The sequence below is a fragment of the Anomaloglossus baeobatrachus genome, chromosome 8 (genome assembly GCF_048569485.1).
Source record: "Anomaloglossus baeobatrachus isolate aAnoBae1 chromosome 8, aAnoBae1.hap1, whole genome shotgun sequence".
NCBI lineage: Eukaryota > Metazoa > Chordata > Amphibia > Anura > Aromobatidae > Anomaloglossus > Anomaloglossus baeobatrachus.
Window position 1 is genome coordinate 194,656,215 of NC_134360.1, and position 21,718 is coordinate 194,677,932.

The following is a 21,718-nucleotide window of genomic DNA, read 5'->3' on the forward strand; positions in this document are numbered from 1 at the left end:
AAAAAATCCTTAATAAACCAGCCCCAGTTACAGGGAAAATCTGCAATTAAATATAAAAAAAAAAAAAAATGGTATCAATGTTAAAAAGCCCCCAACCCCTAAACATCTTGTGTACAACAAACGAAAAAAATACATAAAATAATAGCAAAACTAAACATGAATTAAAAAGAGTAATTGTACGTAAAAGGGGAAAAGTATACAAAATGTTTTTAGTCATAATTACAAATTGCAGCAGCCAGGGTCACCTATCTGGCTAACCGCTACTCGGATGCCTCTGCTCTGTACCAGTCATTGCACTGGCTGCCCATATATCACAGGATCCAATTCAAACTGCTTATTCTCCCCCACAAAGCTCTCCACAGGGCGGCACCCCCCTACATCTCCACCCTCCTCTCTGTCTATCACCCCACCCGTTCTCTACGCTGTGCAAGCGATTTTCGACTAACATCCACACTAATTCGAACCTCCCACTCCCGGATCCAAGACTTCTTCCGAGCTGCACCAACCCTCTGGAACGCTCTTACCCCAAGAAGCTAGGACAAATCACAACTTACTCAGCTTCAGACGCACCCTAAAGACGCATCTTTTTAGGGCGGCCCATCACACTCCCTGATCAGATTCGATTCACATAGTCCCTCTACAACTTCTCACAACATAACGCCACTTCAAACTCCATAGCACCCAAATGCATCTCAAGGCTGGGGCCCACTGGTCCAGGAAGCCATTATCTAGCCCCCATGTCCGTGAGATGGCTGGATTGTCATTGTAAATATGCACTTGTACCTTGCCCCTCCCCCCATCTCATTGTAGATTGTAAGCTCTCACGAGCAGGGTTGTGTTTTTTCTTTTTTTTCCCCTCTAAATATTGTATTTCTATAACTGTTTGCATATGATCCTCCTGAATTGTAAAGCGCTGCGGAATATGTTGGCGCTATAGAAAGATTATTATTATTATAAATAAAACATGAAAGACATTTCATATTTTATTCCAATAACAAAAAAAAAAAGGCAAAAGCTAAACCTCATTTACTGGGAAAATATATACAAATAGATCAATAAAAATAATTTAAATATCTTAAAAAAAAATTAGGGTGAAAAGTGTATTTTCAAAAAACCTCAAAAAGTATGGCCACAGCGCCCTCACAGCGCCCTCACAGCGCCCTCACAGCGCCCTCACAGCGCCCTCACAGCGCCCTCACAGCGCCCTCACAGCGCCCTCACAGCGCCCTCACAGCGCCCTCACAGCGCCCTCACAGCGCCCTCACCACCGCTGTGACAGACTCACGTAACGTCCCTTATCACGTCGTACGCACTCGCAGTCCCGCCCTCTCGGACGCACGGCGGATGACGTCATGACGCGCCAGCGCAGCACAGCCATGGTAACCTGGACGTCGTTTCTCTCCCGGAAGTGGAAAGCAGTGCGCCGCGCACCCCCTCAGACGCCGCTTCCGGCGGGAGAAGGAGGCTCTCCCCTGTGCGGGATGTTCCTGTGACCGGCTCTACTCGTCCTCCGGTTTCTTTTTTTTTTTTTTCTCCCTCCCCTCCTCTTTTAATACCAGGCACCCGCCGCCTCCCCTCGTTTCTGGCCCCGGTGTGGTGCTGAGTGTGGAGGATGGTGTGAGGTGGAGCCGGCTTCGCTCTGTCCGGGGTTTTATCGCGGACTGTGATTCCCTCTTCTTTGGGTTTTAGAGCTTTTTGTGCAGGGCTTGTTCCCGTGTCCTCGCCCATCCTCGCAGGTGTCCGGTACTGCCCTCACAGACATGGCCTCCTCGTCCGGTAACGATGACGATCTGACCATTCCCCGGGCGGCCATCAACAAGATGATTAAAGAGACTCTGCCCAGTGTCAGGGTGGCCAATGATGCCCGGGAGCTGGTGGTGAACTGCTGCACGGAGTTCATCCACCTCATCTCCTCCGAGGCCAATGAGATCTGCAACAAGTCTGAGAAGAAAACCATCTCCCCGGAGCACGTCATCCAAGGTAGGAGCTGCGTCCCCCGTAGGCTGCTCTGTGCCCCCCGCCAGTGTCATGGTGGCTGCGCCCACCTCGGGCTGCTCTGTGCCCCCCGCCAGTGTCATGGTGGCTGCGCCCACCTCGGGCTGCTCTGTGCCCCCCGCCAGTGTCATGGTGGCTGCGCCCACCTCGGGCTGCTCTGTGCCCCCCGCCAGTGTCATGGTGGCTGCGCCCACCTCGGGCTGCTCTGTGCCCCCCGCCAGTGTCATGGTGGCTGCGCCCACCTCGGGCTGCTCTGTGCCCCCCGCCAGTGTCATGGTGGCTGCGCCCACCTCGGGCTGCTCTGTGCCCCCCGCCAGTGTCATGGTGGCTGCGCCCACCTCGGGCTGCTCTGTGCCCCCCGCCAGTGTCATGGTGGCTGCGCCCACCTCGGGCTGCTCTGTTCCCCCCGCCAGTGTCATGGTGGCTGCGCCCACCTCGGGCTGCTCTGTGCCCCCCGCCAGTGTCATGGTGGCTGCGCCCACCTCGGGCTGCTCTGTGCCCCCCGCCAGTGTCATGGTGGCTGCGCCCACCTCGGGCTGCTCTGTGCCCCCCGCCAGTGTCATGGTGGCTGCGCCCACCTCGGGCTGCTCTGTGCCCCCCGCCAGTGTCATGGTGGCTGCGCCCACCTCGGGCTGCTCTGCTCTGTGCCCCCCGCCAGTGTCATGGTGACGGCACAAAAACACAAATGAACAGCTCACTTGACGTAACGAAGGAAAAAGCGGTGCTCAGAAATCCTGGACCGGTGACCAGGTTAGAACAATGAACAAAAATGGAAGGAATTAATCCATGGAAAAAAATTGATTGAAAAGAATCCAGCAACCCCCAAATAAAAATTAAACATGACTAAATAGTAAAACATTAAAAACAGAAAAAAGTCCATAATTACAGCATGAGTAGAGCAGGTGTCCGTCTACGCGTTTCAGGCAGATCTCCTGCCCTCAATTCTTGGTAGTGTCATGATGATTGCAGGCTGCTCTGTTGTCCCAAAAGCATAACCGATCAGCTAACTGCTATCAGATCACTGGAGTCCTGGGCCTCCTGTTCTAGAAGAGTTTAAAGGGTTATTCCCAAGATGGCAAGATATTCTATCCATAGAGTAGAGCAGTGTTCTCCAGTCCTCAAGAGCCTCCAACAGATCATGTTTTCAGGATTTCCTTAGTTTTGCCCAGTTGATAATCCTATCACCTTGGCAATAGTAAGAAAAGCCTGAAAACAAGATCTTGGAGGCTCTTGAAGACTGGAGTTGGGGAACACTGGTATAGGTGAAAATTGGCTGAGTGCTGGGGGCCAACTATTGGGACCCACATTGATCCCAAAGAATGGGGCTGCAGAACCCCCCTTGTATGGAGCAGAGTTGTTTATACTCAACCTCCCCTCCAGTCATTTCTGGAGTACAGCATATGTATCCACCTACCCATTGTGAATGGAGCTGCTCTTCAGCTCTGTTTTTTGCATCAGTGGGGCGCCCCAAAGGTCAGACCCCTGCAATCAGAAAGTCCGTTAATAGGTAGTTTCCAAAATATTAGAGGTTGTCCGCTCCTGGACAACCCCTTCTTAAATGCTAAAGTGCCCAGATTTATGGAAACGCATACCTTTCCAGACAGTATGCCTTGCAAGCGCTCTAGCCAATCAGTGTTCACTAATTGGCTACAGCCTTCACAGTTCTGTCTGAAGGCTGCAGCCGATCATTGACTGCTGATTGTTTATATTGTCATGTGACTATGCTGCTCCTGGAGATTAGTTTTTTGTGGGATTTTTTTCATTTTTTTTTTTTTTTGCAGCTCTAGGTGTCCTTTGGTTGTATTATATACTCTTATAGGGTGTGCACATTGTAGAGCTGACGCCTGAAAGTGAAAGTCAGTGCTTTTACTTCCAGTACACTTTCTGATTTCTCTTTTCTGACTTTATGATCCTTTGCAGGGGTTGCTAAAAAAAAAAAAATGCCCAGCTTAATGTAATCTTACCAACCACAATCTGATATTTTCTGTGACCCTAAGGATTTCTAATTAACATCTATATTGTAAAGAAATGTACTGGAGGGTGTAGTAAAGAGAGAGTGATCTGGCTGCAGGGAGAAACTAGTCTGGTTTCATTCTTTGTGGTGTGCCAGACTCTGCATATTTTCACTATCTGCATGTATCACATGGTGGCCTTTCAAATGAATGACAATGAGGAATCTGTGTAATACAAGGACAGGTAAAATCTGCTAGTACGAATGGCATTTCTGTAGATAAGCTCTGTTTTTGATTTTTTTTTTTTTTTTAGAAGGGGTTCCGGAGGTAAATAGGGGGGTCTTTATAAGACAAACCCTTTTAAAGCCGTACAGAATCTGATGGAAATCTCCATGACCTCTTGGGTGCAATGAATGGAGTCTGTTGTTTCTTCTCTCCTCATCCTACAGAACATGGCACAGGAAACAGATGCTGCAGGCTTTGTTCTTCCCTTTGCTTGAGTCTATTCTTGTTGTACCCCCATGGCTGACTCTTGTGCACTGCTGAATATTTAGTTTCTCTGCAGTGGGGAGATCATTGCATTACCTCTCAAGACTTGTGTGATCACTGTACACTATATGCATGTCTGAGTCCTTGTGTCTTTCACAATCTGACATCTCTACCTCAAACACCACTAGGGACATTATTAGGGTTTGATTAAAAGATAATTCTGACAAAATGAGTATGTTGCCATACTGATCTGGTTACGGGAATTCTCCTTTTCTGAGGGGATGAAGGGTGGGTTAATCCTTCCAAGTCCTTCTTCTCTGACTGATGTAGCAGATACAGATGTGCTGTATTCTTGAATTTAAAGCTCTGCCATTTTCTTGGTTCGGCACAGTCTGGACTCTCATTAAAATGGACCTCCTTGTGAAAGCGATAACATGGGACGTCACATGGAAGTTCATTTTTATTGCACAAGGCTTGATGATTTCCTATTGTCTTGTATTTATTCAAATATTTGTTCCTTCATTTTTAATTGTATTGCCTTTTCAGAGTTGTATAGCACCGTTTTCTGCACACAATTAGTATTATATACATGCTCACTCATTTGCTTTGACTGTTGTTGTTGTTGTTTTATTTTTCTTTATTTTTTTTTTTTTTTAAATTAAAGGTCCTAACAGGTTATAATTGATAGGCACTTGAGATATATTTTAGTTATAAGTAGTGATGAGCAGACCCATAGATGTTCGGGTTCAGCCGGACTTAAAAAAAACAAAAAAAAACAAAAAAAAAAACATGAGGGGTGCATCTTTAAATCCAAATGTAGCTTATCAGGAGGTGGTGGAGAGGGGTCACAGGAGGTAGGGACAATGCTGTGTTGTGGGAACTGCTCTGTTTCGGGGCTGCGGAGCTTTGTGTGGCGGGCATATGTGTGGCCGGAGGCTGACATCTGTGTGGGCGGCGGCGGTGAGTACTTCAAATAATGGCACCCAGAGTCGGTGCATACACAGATGGAGATCTTGGTTTAAGCTCTCATGAGCACAGGCGCCGACTCCGGTCTCCATTTCTTTGAAGCACCAGCGCAAAGGAGAGCCCCGTGCCCCACCAAAGAGCAGAGCCACAGCTCCAGGACAGAGCAGTGCCGCAGCCCGCAGTGAGTATCTGTGCCTCCCTCTGCACCACCCACAGCATCGATTACTCCAGCACAGCCCCTACCTCCTGTGACTACTGCTGCTTCCCCTCTCCAGTAAGACACCACTGGATTAGGCCGCTTTGACACATCCGGTTTTTGCCGTGCAGCACAATACGGCGCTCTAAAGAAAAAACGCAACCGTTTTTTTTTTGCCGCCGGTTGCGTTTTTCCCGCATAGACTTGCATTAGCGCCGTATTGTGCAGCATGGCCTTGCATTGCGTCCGGTTTTTGCCGGATGCGGCATATTTAGCCCATGCAGCGGCCGGATGGAACGTTGCCTGGCACGTTTTTTTGTGTGGCGAAAAAAAAACGCATCGCACCGGATCCGGCGCGATTCACAATGCAAGTCTATGGACACCGGATGCAGCGTCCTGCGGCAAAAACCACATCCGGCCGCTGGATGCGTTTTTTTGTACTGCGCATGCTCAGTATCAAGCCGCAGCCGTCAAAAACCGAACGGGCCGCATGGAAAAACGTATGCAACGGATCCGTTTTTTTCGCCGCATCCGTTGCCTAGGTTTTTGAGCTGGATTATGCCGCTCAGCACAAACCGGATGTGTGAAAGCAGCCTTATAAAACGGACCCCAAGTTTGATATTTTTTTTTTCTTTAATTTTGGGGTGCGTCTTATAAAATGAAAAATACAGTATAGCTATGTCCTAGGTTGCCTATCTCTGATTACCGCGGGCTCGCACTGCATGCAGATTTTGACAGCGCTATCTAATGCACTCCGGCGGGGATCGCGCTGTTCCCAGCCACCATCGGCAATGTGTTGCCATAACAGCCTAGGGTCAGATGCTGAAGCATCGCTCTGATCAGCACAAGCGATCGGAGTGTGCAGGCATAAAGTCCCCTAGGGGAACTAGTAAAATCAATAGAAATTGTAAAAAAAAAAAAAAAAAAAAAAAAGTTTTTAAAAAAAAAAATGTAAAAGCAAAAAGTTCAAATCACCCCCCTTTTGCCCCATTGAGAATAAAAGAATAAAAAACCCCACATACATATTTGGTATCAATAAGAACTGGAGGAAAAAAATGGAAAATCAGCTGTGGGTGAAGGGGTTAAACTAATAACATGTCTTCTAAAGGTTGGGAGCTACAGCATCTATCTCTGTCGCACTCCTGTCATCTCTATGCAAAGCATAAGCTAGCTTTTTGTTAGATAGCCACTATTTGTTTTTGTTGACATCAGAGTCTTAAGTGGGTTGTCACCCAAGCATTTACTGCCCTATCCTCTGGATAAGTGTATGATTTCTGGGCATCTTATTGCGGAGACCGCGTAATATCAATAACTGTGGGCAAAAGTTTTCTGTGCTAAAGGAGCACTAATGAGTGAGTTTGACCACTGTGCTATTCAATGTCCATAAGAATGGTGGACACACACGCTCACTACCGCTCCATTCACACAGGACTTTTAATCCACCGTTTTCAAAGTGCTGTACCTCCAGTGATCATACATTTGTGTCTTGTGGATCAATGTTTAAAGGACAGTTTTGTGGTTTTTAGATTTTCTTTCACCCTTTGATCTGTTTCTCCATAAATGGCCGAATAACCAAGGTCGATGATGCCATCTATGGCTATAGGCCATCAGAAGAAAGGTTTGAATGTGTTTTGTTTGGGTATTTTTTTTTTTTTTTTTATATTACAATTGTTCTTCCGTTCAAAACTTTGTGTTTTTAGGATTTAAAATGTCTTTATAGTAATGAATTAAAATTTTGTAATTAGCCACATTTATTTATTTATTCTACAGCACTCGAAAGTTTGGGCTTTGGATCCTATATCAGCGAGGTAAAAGAAGTACTGCAAGAGTGCAAAACGGTAGCATTAAAAAGAAGACAGGCAAATTCTCGCCTAGAAAATCTTGGCATTCCAGAAGAAGAGCTTCTAAGACAGCAGCAGGAGTTGTTTGCAAAAGTAAGCGCTTAATTAATCTCTTAAAAGGTTGTTCCACTACTTTTATTTTGTTGACCGCTACTTGGGCGATAGGTCCTTTTCCTCAAGCTGTTCCCACAAAATTGAAAGCGTACACATATCCAAATGTCTAGGTATGCTGATGTTTCTATCTCATTGGAAGTAAGGGGTGTAGTCTTTCGGACTAAAGTTATCCTTTCTCCACCATGCAGTCAGGCAGGAGACATCCTCTGGGTATTCACCAAACTCCAATTTGTCCATAAGATGCCAGATGAAGTGCGATTTGAATTCGTAAACACTAAGGCCTAGGACACATGGCAAGTCAAACCTGACGAGTGGAGTGCAATAAAAAAATCTTGCATTCCACTCGAACCAGTGTTATTCTATCAGGCAGTTCACGTATGTGTTTTTTTTTTGTTTTCTTTATCGTTCCTATGGGAGACCCAAACCATGGGTGTATAGCTTCTGCCTCCGGAGGACACACAAAGTACTACACTCAAACGTGTAGCTCCTCCCTCCTAGCATATACACCCCCTGCTAGCCAGTTCAATGCTTTGTGTTTCAGGAGGTCACACACACATGCATTCTCTGATTTTTTTTATTTTTTTCTTTGGATCAAAGATTTGGAAGAAAAGCGGGTCCAGTCTGGACTCCCGGCATGTCCCTTCTCACCCCACTGTGTCGGCGGTGCTGTTAAGGTTGATTTTCCAAGGCTGGAGCCTTCACATGCCGCGCTCCTTCAACACCCTCTGAGAGGCTCTGGTTTGAAGTGGGAGCCAACACGGTTCTCACTGCTTTGCAGGAGACCGGTCTCCATCCACAGCCCTGTTCAGGATCCTGTCGGACGGAGCGCTCATCCCCCAGGGACCTGGCACCTGCGTCTCACAAGCTAAGTACATGAGACGTTATTACCACAGAAAGTGGTCTTTCCAGGGGTCCTTTATACTTTATTTTGTGGGGAGAGTGTGTTTTATGTTTGTGTTAACATTTCCGGCCAGTTCTCCAGTTTTCACTGGAGAACCGCGCCGATGGTGCCTGCACGCCGGCCGCATGTTTAAATCTAGGCCCCGGCTTCGCCTGAGGCCTAGTTTCGGTTTCCACTGCCTCTGCTTGTCAGTCACGCAGAGAGACAGGATGGCTCCGCCCAGCGGCTGTGCAGCACAGGGAAGGGACACTCCTCACTGAGGAAGGATTCCCTCCCCTGTCTACCTCATTTGCCGCTCTCAGAGTAGGCCCCGCCCCCTCTCCTCGCTCCGGTCGCCATTTTCTCAGCGTTCTCTGTGCCTGCATAGGCACAGAGATTCCACATTGTGACAAGTGGGGGCCTGGGCTGAGGGACTGGGGGCACAAAAATGTCTATTAAACGGCCTAGCAGCCACAACCTCCGGTTTGTGCAGCTGCTTATTTTATCTGTTATATACTCTGCTGGGGCCCACTCTGGTCAGAGCCCCCACCTCTGCAGCATGTCTCACATCAGAGCAAGGCTGCAGGGCTGTTTTTAATTTGCACTGTATGAGGACTCGTACGGCCGGTACCGAGCACATAAACACAGGAGACGCAGAGTCAGCCTGGAGGCTCATCAGTGGTCCCTCCAGCTGCTCCGGCTTCGGTGGCTGAACCCCCGGTTTGGGCAGAATCCGCTCTTTCCAGGGGATGACCGTCCCGGACTCTGCGGAGCATGCATTAGCCCCCTTCTCAGGGTGTTTCTGCTGCTACTCGCTCAGCAAAGCTCACGGAGGACTCTCCTTCTGGTCTCAGACCCCGTCCTCCTAAAATGGAGACGCAGGTCCCCTGTCCTTCCCCGTCCCGCAGCTCTGATTCACGAGCTGACTCACTGGACGAGGAGGATGTCCCTACCAGGGGCTCGGACGCTACTTTATGTACCATTGATCTGTCCGAAGGTGACGCAGATGCTAATGATGGGATTGCGTCCATTATACTTGTACTGGACCTCCATCCGCCTGTATCAGGGGAGCACTCCCCGCTGGCAGAAAGGCATCAGTATACCTTAAACAGAACAAGGAGTGTGTTCCTTACCACTCTAGTTTTCAGCCCACTGTGTCCAGGCCCACAGCCTGTCCTGTCAGACCCCAAAGCGGAGTTCTGATGACTGTTTCTCCCTCCCACCAGTGGTGGTCAAGGAGTGAGCTAATTTGCCAAGGGTGGTCCCTCCGGTGTCTAGACTTTCAGCCCGGATAGTTGTATCAGTGGCTGACGGCACCTCTATAGGGATCCCACTGTACATTACTTTTGTACTGGACCTTAATCCGCCGGAGTTACCTTGCCTAAGAGAACAAGGAGTGTGTTCCTTAACCACTCCAGTTTTTCAGGCCTCTGTGACCAAGCCCAGAGTCTGCTTTGACAGACGCTTCCCATGAAGCGTGGTTCTGATGACTGTTTCCCTTTCCACCAGTGGGGTTAAGGAGTGGGCTCATTCACCAAGGGTGGCTCAGCCCGGGCCGTTATATCAGTGGCTGATGGCTCCTCATTTATAGTTTTGCTGTCCACCAGGTTGTCCTTCTGGCCAAATCTGTTTAGGGGCGGCAGGAGCTTCGTTCTCCTCAGCTTTATAGCAGTGCGGGCTTTCGTAGCCTCCTCTACTTCTCTAGAGGAGATGCGTTCCCTCACAGGGACTCTATGCCCGAAATGGTTGCCTGAACTTCCAGATTCAGCCTTTTCATCCTATGCCATGTCTGCCATGCTGGAGACTCTCACCGCACTGCGGTGGCCTCGGCTACTTTCCTCGCTATCCGCAGGCTCCTGTGGCTTCGGAAGTGGAAGGCAGATGCTTCTATAGAAGTTCCTTGCTGGGCTCCCTTTTGTTGGGACCAGTCTTTCGAAAACAACTGGATGAAATTGTTAAGGAAGCTTTTGGCGGGAAGAGTTCTTCCATGCCACAATCCCAAATCAGGAAACCTGTCCAGGGCAGGAATCAGCGGAGGTTTTCGTTCTTGCGTTCCTCCATCTGAGCGTTTTCTAAGCCCTCGGCCTCGTCCACTAGTTCGGCCAAGGATCGTAAAACCCAAATGGCGCTCGAAGCCGCGTCTTCAGAAACCGCAGGAGATGCTGCCACTAAGTCAGCTTCCTCCGGGGCTATCTGGCCACGCCAGCAACGTCCTTGGTCGGTGGCAGGCTCTTCCACTTTGGCGACGTATGATTTTAACACGTCTCCGATCAGTGGGGGCGGGATTACTTCTCCATGGCTACAGGATAGATTTCTATCCACCCGCCAAACAGATTTTTTCTGTCAACTCCCCCCTGTTCCAAGGCCGCCGCCTTCTCACAGGCCGTGGCATTCTTGCAGGCCAATGGAGTAATTGTACCGGTTCCCAATTGGGAACGGTTCTGAGATTCTGCTTAAATCTATTCCTAGTCCCCGTAGAGGGCAGGTACTTCCGACCTGGATCTCAAGCTTTTCAAGCATGTTCAGGTGCGGCGTTTTCACATGGAGTCTCGGTCTTGTTCCGGGTATTTTCACCGGATCAATTGATAACCCAAGGACATTCCCTAGCATCCATCGACATCAGAGATGTCTATCTGCATGTGCCAATCGCAGCTTCTCACCAGCGTTGGCTACGTTTTGCAATCGGAGTGGTCCAATTCGTGGCTCTTCCCTTGGAGTTAGCCACGGCCCCTCGAGTACTCTCAAGGTTGGGGCAGCTGTGATTAGGGTCCTGCACCCCTAGAGGTTGGCAGTGATCTTTTGCCCTGAACGGCCTTCTTGTCGGGGCTTCATCCAGTGCAGACTCTTAGCAGAGTGCCTCGCTCACTCTCGCCACGCTAACCAATTCGGGTGGCTTGTCATTCTGTCCAAGACCACTCTGACTTCGAACCAGAAGTTCACGTACCCAGGGACGCAATTCGAGACTCTGTCGGCACTTGTGAAGCTGCCCTTAGTCAAACAGTAGTCCCTCTGCTGGCGGTCGACGTCGTTCCATTAGGCACCAAATACAGGTACTGGATCATATGGTGGCGTCAATGGAAGCGATTCCCTTGCCCAGTTTCTCCTCCTCGGAGGCTGGACATTTTCCGCTGTTGGAACAAGCGAACTTCCTCCTTCCACGGGGTGGTGGCTTCGCCACAGACCAGGGGCTCGTTTCAGTGGTGGCTTCGGCCACTCTGTCTCAGGGACGCTCCTTCCTGGCCCCGTCCCGGGTGATCCTCACCAGGATACTAGTCCATTCGACTGGGGAGCAGTGTTTCTCCACCACGGAGCGCAGGGCGCTTGGACTCTGTCCGAATCAGCCCTCTGGATCAATGTGCTGGAAATCAGAGCTGTGTTTCTAGCTTTCTAAGCCTTTCACCATCTGTTGTCGGCTGGGCACATTTGAGTCCAGTCAGACGACGTAACAGCGTTTACCTACATCAACCTCCAGGGCGGCACAAAGCCGCCTGGTAATGTTGGAGGCTCAACGCATTCTTCAGTGGACGAAGGACTCCTAGTCCACCATATCCACAGCCCATATCCCAGACGTGAAGACTGCGAGGCAGATTATCTCAGCTGTCCATCCGCGGTCCACGATCCTCAGGTTTCTGCGGCAGACGCACTGGTGCATGTTTGGTCCCAGCTTCGTCTGTCTTACGTGTTTCACCCTCTAGCTCTTGCCCAGAATCCTGCGCAAGATCAGTAAGGAGGGCCGTCGGGTCATTCTCATACTCCAGACTGGCCCAGGCAAGCTTAGTAACCTGACCTGTTCCATCTGTCCGTAGTGTTGCCATGGCATCTTCCGGACCGTCCAGACCTTCTCTCAAAGGGTCCGTTTTTTTCCGCCAGAATTCTGGATTCTCAGATTGACGGCGTGGCTCTTGAGTCCTGGATTTTGACGACTTCTGGTATCCCTCCTGAAGTCATCTCCACTATGACTCGAGCTCCGAAGTGTCCTTGGCTTTTTGGCCTTGCCAACCCTCCTGTCCCTTCTACAGTCCGGTCTACAGCTTAGGACTATCCCTCTTTAAGGGACAGCTCTTGGCTCTGTCAGTGTGTGCCAGCGGCGTATCATCCGGCTGGCTCAGGTGCGCTCCTTCAAGGGCGCATCTCACATTATTCCGCCTTACCGGCGGCCTATGGAGCCCTGGGACCTTAATCCGGTCCTCACGGTTTCCGGAAACCCCCCCTTTGAGCCTCTCAGGGAGGTTTCTTTGTTTCGTTTTTCACAGAAAGTGGTCTTTCTAGTGGCCATAATTTCCCTCAAGAGAGTCTCTGTTTTGGCTGCACTCTCTTCTGAGTCACCCCCTTTTTTGGTTTTTCATCAAGACAAGGTGGTCTCCGTCCGACTCCGGACTTTCTCCCTAAGGTGGTTGCTGCTTCCACCTTAACCGGGGCATTTTCCCTGCCTTCCTTTTGTCCGGCTCCTGTTCATCGCTTTGAAAAAGCGTTGCATATCCTGGATCTGGTGTGGGCGCTCCGGATCTTTGTGTCTCGCACCGCTGTTATTAGGCGGTGCACCTCTCTCTGGTGCTGACCACTAGTCAGCGTAGCGGTCTCTCGGCATCTACGCCGACCCTGGTTCGTCTTAGGTCGGCCATTTCTGATGCCTACCAGTGTACTCAAGTGCCTTCCCCGCCTGGGATCAGGGCACACTTGACCAGAGCTGTCGGTGCCTCTTGGGCTTTCAAGCACCAGGCTACGGCTCACCAGGTCTGTCAGACTGCCACTTGGATTAGTCTGCATACCTTTTCGAAGCACTACCCAATGCAGGCTCATGCTTCGGCAGACGCGGGCTTGGGCAGACGCTTTTTTCAGGCGGCTGTCGCCCATTTGTGAAGTTAGGTTTCGCCTACTTCTCAGTTTGTCTGTTTATTCCCACCCATGGACTGCTTTAGAACGTCCCATGGTTTGGGTCTCCCATAGGAACGATAAAGAAAAAGAGAATTTTGTTACTTACCGTAAATTCTTTTTCTTATAGTTCCGTCATGGGAGACCCAGCACCCTCCCTATTGCCTGTTGGCAGGTTTCTTGTTCCGTGTGTTATCACCGGCTGTTGTTGTAGACAGAGGTTCCGGTTGTTCCGGGTTTTGCTCTGTCTCTACTTGTGGGTGGATGTCCTCCTTCAGCTTTTGCACTAAACTGGCTAGGACTGGCTAGCAGGGGGTGTATATGCTAGGAGGGAGGAGCTACACGTTTGAGTGTAGTACTTTGTGTGTCCTCCGGAGGCAGAAGCTATACACCCATGGTTTGGGTCTCCCATGACGGAACTATAAGAAAAAGAATTTATGGTAAGTAACAAAATTCTCTTTTTTTTTTTTTCTCAGCCCTAATCGAACTGAGAAAACAATCACAGCATGCTGTGCTTGTCTGCGAGTCTCAGATCATTCGCATCCATACAACTCTATGGGTGCGAGTGAAACATCGCACTGCACTCAGATGACATCCGAGTACCGTGCGATTATACGCATCATCTGATAATGGAGGAGATGGCGAGATTAAACCCTCCTCCTCAGCAGCAGCTCCCTCCCTGTTTCCCCAGCTGTGATTTAATCAGAGGATCGGATCACTGTCGCACGACATTCTGCTCACGCTCACAGCAGAGCGGGAGCCAAATGTCAGCATATCGCATCCAATGCTCTTGCATCAAATGTCATACGCTCGTGTGGCCCCAGCCTAACACGTAGATAGTTGCTACTTATCTGCCTGTTGTGCCTTGTGCTGTACTTCACCAGCACAGACCGATCCTGCTGGCGATACAGTAGCTTCATCAACAATGCAGAGGTGTCTTTTCCACTCCGCTTTGCAGACTAAGCAGGATAGATGTCACGCTGGTTAACGCCTGGCTCCCCACTTTACTAACTGAGCCGAGTGGAAAAGGATGCCTTCGCTCTGTTCATGAAGCCACTGTACCACCGACAGGAGCTATATGTGACCACCCTGTGCCTGCCAAGAACGGCGCTGGGCGCAACAGGCAGGTAAGTAGCAACTAGCTGATATATATGTTATATATTTTTTTTTAATTTATTTTTCTTTTTAAATTCCTGGACATACCCTTTTAGGCTACTTTCACACATCCGGTTTTAGCACTGCGGCTCAATCCGGCTGTGAAAACTATGCAACGGATGCGGCGAAAACACCGCATCCTTTGCATAAGTTTTTACATGCGGCCGGTCCGGTTTTTTCCGGTTGCAGCACGCTACTGAGCATGCGCAGTGGAAAAAACCGCATGCGGCGAGCGGATGCGGTGTTTTTTGCCGGAGCAAAAAACGTTGCAGGGAACGTTCGATCCGGCCGCGGCATCGGCTAAATCTGCCGCATGCGGCAAAAACCGGACCGAACGCAAGCCCCTGCGGCACAATACGGCACTAATGTAAGTCTATGCAAAAAAAAACCGCAACCGGCGTTACAAAAGCCGGTTGCGGTTTTTCTGCAGAACGCCGTATTGTGCCGCAGAGCAAAAATCCGGATGTGTGAAAGTAGCCTTAGGAGATGTCACCCAGAGCTTTTATCCATGTTGTGTATCTGCTGTTACTCTACAGTACTGATGACACTACACTATTAATTATGTTTGCAGTGTTGATGTAGGTGGTTTAGGAGAATGCTCTTAATTCATCATTTTATGGGGTACGTACATTGACACCAGTTGGATTATAATTGTTGGCAAACCGAAACTTTAGTTTGTGTTTTTCCCTCTTGATTTTCTTAACTCAAATTCTTCCTTTGCTTTTCAGGCAAGACAGCAGCAAGCGGAATTAGCCCAGCAGGAATGGCTACAGATGCAGCAAGCTGCGCAGCAGGCACAACTCGCAGCCGCCTCCGCCAGTGCGACTAACCAGGCCGGCTCCTCCCAGGACGAGGAAGACGACGATATCTGAATCTCTCCTGCTTTTTGTATTCACCTTCTAAGTAGTTTTCATCTGCACAATGGAAACAAAATATGCTTACCTGTAAATTGTTTTCTTTTTTTTTTTTATTACGCATCTTTGGTGGACTGGTCAATTGGTATTGTAGGGATGTCGGTTAAGTCTCCACAATTGTATGTTTTGTACATGTTAAAAGAGGAAGAAAAAAAAAACACATCCTTTTTGAACAGTCGACAACATTAAGGTTCAGTATGATATCACTAGAGAATTTTTAATGGTCTTTATGAAATTTTATATTAGCAATGCGTCATTTACTTGATCAGTAAGCAGTGTTAAACCAAAAGACAACTCTACAACATAGAAAGATTTATACAGAAGCTGGAAAACCTACTTGCATTTCCCTTTTAACTAAGCTTAAAGTGAAAATCTTAGGAATTTTTTAATTTTTTGGGGTGGGGTAGGGGGCATGTATTAGTCTGATAGGAATATGGTGTATATCAAATCTGTTGGCGTAAAAAAAACTGATGTGTGATGTTGGCTGAACTTTACATCTGGGCTGCCAGCGTCGTCTGTACGTCGTGTTTTATTACACTGCATGGTCAGGTTTTTGTTTTACACCGGGTTTAAGACTGATACGTCCTCTACTGCTCTGTGCAGGAGCGCAAGCTTAGTGCTTCAAGAAGTGCACCTTTTTTGTATTCTTATTTGGGCTGTCACAGATTATCTTTTAGGCTTTGGGCTTTCATTCAACCATGTTTTTCTGTTTTTAAATGGAAATGGCCATCGGTTTCAGTGTATGGTGAAATCAACGGTATCAGTGATTCACAACGAATAATTATTGTCTGGACCAACAGCAAATTCCCTTGTGTGTGTGTGTATATATATATTTCTTTTAAACGCCCCATAAGGCCTCATTTCTCTGTGACTGTTGGTGCGGATTTCAAATCCAATGACAGTCCATGTGAATAGGGTTACAAAAACCCTATAGACATGTGCTGGCGATGGACTCCCAAATCCCCCCCCCCCCCTTTTCCCAGATTTTGTGGATGGATGTCTATGCTGCTGGAACGAGATCTGCAAGGATAGGTAGAATACGACTTGTTCTTGCGGATTTGGCACAGAATAGGGCTAATGCCCGTGGTGATCCGTTGTATATCCGCAGTTGAAATAAATGATTTATGCCAAGTGTCCTCTAGTAGAAGTGTCAGATTTGCAATCTGGTAATCTAACAAGTGTAAGCATGTCCTAACACCGCAGATATAATCACTTATAATTGTTGTGCTTGTGGACCTCGCCTGGTGAAGTATAACGTGGTGGTAAACAGAGAGGAACAAAATAGAACATGCCTCGGAGAAATTCTTCATCTCTAGACACGTGCAGCAGTTACATGTGCCGGTCTGCTGGTTTCCCTTGGAAATAAATAGCTGCGCCACTCGCATCTGAAGTAGTGGTGCTAGCCATGTGACAATGTGTCTATTAACTCTGTAGTTTTATGAGAATCTCCGCCATGTATGTATATGTTTTTGATACAATTCTGTATAATTTAGAAATGTTCTTGTGTTACCTCCGTCCATGGTCCTAGCAGCACTGCTCATAGCTCTGTGCTTTCCCTGTGTTGGCATATCGTCAGAACGGTGTGATGAGGGTGGGGGACTGATTTTGAAAGCTAAGCCTACCCCTTGGTCTGTCACAGGGCATAGACAAAAAGGGGGCTATTGAGAAGTCATTTCAGCCTCCTTCACACATAACTCCAATGGCGTGCCGAACATGGGGAAACTATCAAACAGTGCCTGAAGTGGAGCTGCCGAGAGCCAGGACTACGGAGGAAAATCAGGTCTTGGTGGAGCTTTTGCAAACACAAGTACATTTAAGGCAGTTGTCTGGTCATTTGAAAGAATCGGAATCCTTACAGCATGCGCACCAGCATGCTGTCAGGAATCATGCGATTTGCCTAAAAGTGGGCACATGCCGACCGAACGTGCTCGGCCTCGCTGAATACAAGTGAATTGAGGGAGGCCAAGCACATCTAGTGCATTAAAAATGCATTGTAACATATTTTTTAAGTGGCAACTCGTTAAAGGGGTTTTCTGGTTTTGGAAAATCCCTATCCCCTAATTTCAGTTTGTTTTAAAAAATTTAACTGGTATTACTCACTCTCACCGGGTCCAGCACAGAGTCTATACCGCTGCTCCCGGTGAATGATAGCGGTCATGTTGCAGCCATATACTGAGCTGAGCAGCTCTGACGCCTTGTTACGTCAACTCAGGCGGAGCCGCTGAGATATTCGATGCAGCAATGCAGTCATGTCTGCGCTGTTGACCGTAACAAACATCAGTAGCTGCGGCAGAGACTCTGCACTGGGCGAGGGGAGTGTGAGTAAAACCAATTTCTGGAGAACCCTCTTGAATACTGTAATCTAAGATGCAGAATGACATTCAATAGCAAATCGACTGCCATGTCTGGTTGTTTTTGCTGTAGATATACCCTGGACATCAGATAGTTAGTCTGATCAGTGGTATTCTCATGCAGCGTATCCCTGCCCCACCAGACTAAGGCTGCTTTCACACATCCGGTTTTTGCAGTGCGTCTCAATCCGGCTCAAAAACCTATGCAATGGATGCAGCGGAAAAAACGGATCCATTGCATAAGTTTTTCCATGCGGCCCGTCTGTTTTTTGACGGATGCAGCTTGATACTGAGCATGCGCAGTGCAAAAAACCACATCCGGCGGCCAGATGTGTTTTTTGCCGCAGGACGCCGCATCTGGCGTCCATAGGCTTGCATTGTAACTCGCACCGGATCCGGCGCGATGCGTTTTTTTGCCGCACAAAAAAACGTGACAGGCAACGTTCCATCTGGCTGCCGAATGGGCTAAATATGCTGCATCTGGGAAAAACCGGACACAACGCAAGGCCATGCGGCACAATACGGCACTAATGCAAGTCTATGAGGAAAAAATGCAACCGGCGGCAAAAAAAACCTGTTGCGTTTTTTCTGCAAAGCGCCGTATTGTGCCACTCAGCAAAAACCAGATGTGTGAAAGCAGCCTTAGACTGTGGCAATAAGGATTGGCAGGACTGTCTCTGTTTTACATCATGCACATCAGTTATGGCACCATTAAACTACTACAATCCCTTACACTACATCTGTACTCCAGTTTCATGCAGTGGTTTGTTTTTTTTTCCTCCAGAAATGCATTTAAGAGTAAATTAGCATGTTGTATTACAGAGAACACCTTACTTAGTGGGGGCCTTATAAAGCAGCCCCCCACAAAACCATACTGGGAGTCCACAAGGCAGCGATATGCATATAGCTTTGCGGCATGCTTGAGGCCTTATTGTCATTGGTGAGGGAACAAAAAGGACTAATGAGCCTCTACAAGATTATAATGCAAGTTAAATGTGCAGACTTCTTTCTAGGGTATTCAGTCGAATATATCCCCCACCCCTAATATACACTATAGAGTAGCTATCACAAATTACAGATATGTCATAGAATAAATGTGGGTTCGATGCTCATCTTCTAGTCATATATGATGTAATTAAAGAGGACCTTTCACCATATTTTTGGGGAGAATAAACCCCTTTTTTTTAAAAAAAAAAAAAAAAAAATTGTTTCTCCATTGAGGAGATATTAGCAAGCAAGGTATGCACCTAATATGTTAACTTTTTTTTTTTAAGTCCAAATGAGAGTTGTTTGTTTTCACTCAGCAGTACTGCCCCTCTCTCCACACAGATATGCAGGAGGTTAGACCAGGGAATCGGAGCTGTATCATCACATCTCACACACTGAGAAATCTGCTCCAAGCTGTGGTGGTGGTGGTGGGGAGGGGGGGGGGTTTGGGGGTGGGGCGTGTCCTTCTTCAAGTGTTGCTGCCTGCTTATAATTGGTCAGCATCATACAGGGAGAAGTAGTACACGCCCCCAGTGAAACTCTTGATACCTCCCACTTGGATTTAACATGTAATAGGAGTTTTAAGTTTTATTTCATAAATGGTGCACATGAAAATATGATATATTACAAAGTTGCTTATTGTCATGTGTACTATTTATGAAATAGAAATTTAAAACAATGTTTACGCTTTAACTCATTAGGGACCTAATACTTTGCTAAAAACAAAAGTGGTTCATTCCGCTCTGCAGCTACTATTATGTTGTTTCCAGATCAACATGAAAATTTTGGTGGTGAAAGGTCCTCTTTAGCTAGTGTTAATACTGGGAACAATTCAAAACCTGATACCTGTCACTCACCTCACTGATCCCTTTCTCACAGAGCTGTAATGTACTATATGGTAAGGGCAGTGTATGCAATGTGCCACAACTAGAACACTGATGGGGAGAAGCTTACGGACTCCCTTAGTGGAGAAGCTTACTGACTTCCTTAGTGGAAGTTTTTTTTTTCCTTTTTTTTTCAGACGACATTAAGGGTAAAGGTATTTAACATATTGTAAACATAATGCAAAGTTTTCTCTTTCTGCCATAGTAATAATAACAATGGCAGCCAAATAGCTCACAAGAATTGCGAAGGCAGATGTGAAATCCCAGGCTATTCCGTGAATGTTTTTTGAGTAAGTGAGCTGATAGTTAAGCCTTTTATGTAAATATTGCACACGTTACCTGTTTTTAGTTGAATTTTTATATCAAATTTTTCCCCTGTAAAGTGTTTTTTTTTTTTTTTTTCTTCCCTTGTCTCCTGTGTAAGCCCCGTGGTAATGTAAAGATAATCTTATTGAATGTCTCCTTTGTTAGACCCAGGAATAAGTGTCATAATATATCGGTGCTGCTTAACATTTCATGTCTTACCAGCTTGGTCATAATATTGTAGAACCAAGGTCTCAACTTTTTTTTTTCTTTTTTTTTTTTTCTTTTGCATATTGGAGTAGTACTATTAAATAAATTACTTGGGAATAAGGGAGTGTAATAAGTAAAGAAGAGTTGGTTATCTAAGGAGACTCAATCTTGGCAAAATAATGCTAAGTACTGTAATATTTTGGGATTTTCTTACCTGATGCAATCAACTGGTTTCTGTTTGTAACACATTTGAGTGAGACCATAATGGGTTTTATTGCATGAATTGGATCTTTTGTACTGCTGCTTTAGCTATTTTTTGTTCTTCTGTTCCCTCCCTTTCCTCCCCTATGATCCGTCTCCTCTCTTATCCATGGTTTTAATATCAAGGGTAGTCACATCTAGCATAGACAGCAAATTTTCAAGGTGCAGTGTTGACTTTTCTAACTTGTACTATATCTCCTCCTCCCCCATATTTTCTACCTAAATAGGCTGCCTGTTCCTTTAAAACCATACAAGATGTTTCACAGACATAATTTTCAGATCGCAGTATTTTTGGGGTAGTGTCACTGCATTAAGTGTTTATGTGCTAGTTGGAGCTTTGTGAAATTTTTCCTTTAAAAGTTCCCTTGCTTTATATATATATTTTTTTTCTTCCTCATGCTGTATTCTTCAAGCAATAAAATGTTGTTTTTTTGTGTTTTATATCTGTTTTGTGTGATCAATATTTAAAAAGAAAAGGAGACTTGCTGCAAAGTGAGAATGTTTTCAAAAGTAGAAGTGAATGAAAGCGAAATCTGAATCAAATTAAAGTGAACCTGCCACCAGATTTGGCGACTATAATCTGCAGCCACCACCAGTGGGCTCTTATGTACAGGATTCTAACATGCTGTTCAGTGCTGGCCAAAAGTATTGGCACCCCTGCATTTCTGTCAGATAATACTCCAGTTTCTTTTTGAAAATGATTTCAATCACAAATTCTTTGGTATTATCTTCATTTAATTTGTCTTCAATGAAAAACATAAAAAAAATTGTCATAAAGCCAAATTGGATATAATTCCACACCAAACATAAAAAGAGGGTGGACAAAAGTATTGACACTGTTTGAAAAATTATGTGATGCTTCTCTAATTTTGTGTAGTTATCAGCACTTGTAACTACCTGTGGCACCTAACAGGTGTTGGCAATAACTAAATTACACTTGCAGCCAGTTGACATGGATTAAAGTTGACTCAACCTCTGTCCTGTGTCCTTGTGTATACCACATTGAGCATGGAAAAAAGAAAGAAGACCAAAGAACTGTCTGAGGACTTGAGAATCCAAATTGTGAGGAAGCATGAGCAATTTCAAGGCTACAAGTCCATCTCCAAAGACCTGAAAGTTTCTGTGTCTACGGTGCGCAGTGTCATCAAGAAGTGTAAAGCCCATGGCACTGTGGCTAACCTCCCTAGATGTGGAAGGAAAAGAAAAATTGACGAGAGATTTCAACACAAGATTGTGCGGATGGTGGATAAAGAACCTCGACTAACATCCAAACAAGTTCAAGCTGCCCTGCAGTCCGAGGGTACAACAGTGTCAACCCGTACTATCCATCGGCGTCTGAATGAAAAGG

General features: G+C 46.8%; 1 protein-coding gene across 1 annotated transcript; it reads left to right on the forward strand.

Annotated features, from left to right (window-relative positions):
• The first annotated feature begins 1,372 nt into the window (after nucleotides 1–1,372).
• Nucleotides 1,373–20,811, forward strand: DR1 (down-regulator of transcription 1). The gene is made up of 3 exons (XM_075322340.1): nucleotides 1,373–1,980; nucleotides 7,369–7,532; nucleotides 15,189–20,811. Exons 1-3 carry the CDS (start codon nucleotides 1,761–1,763, stop codon nucleotides 15,330–15,332), a joined length of 528 nt encoding a protein of 175 aa, XP_075178455.1. The 5' UTR covers nucleotides 1,373–1,760; the 3' UTR covers nucleotides 15,333–20,811.
• Nucleotides 20,812–21,718: the final 907 nt, after the last annotated feature.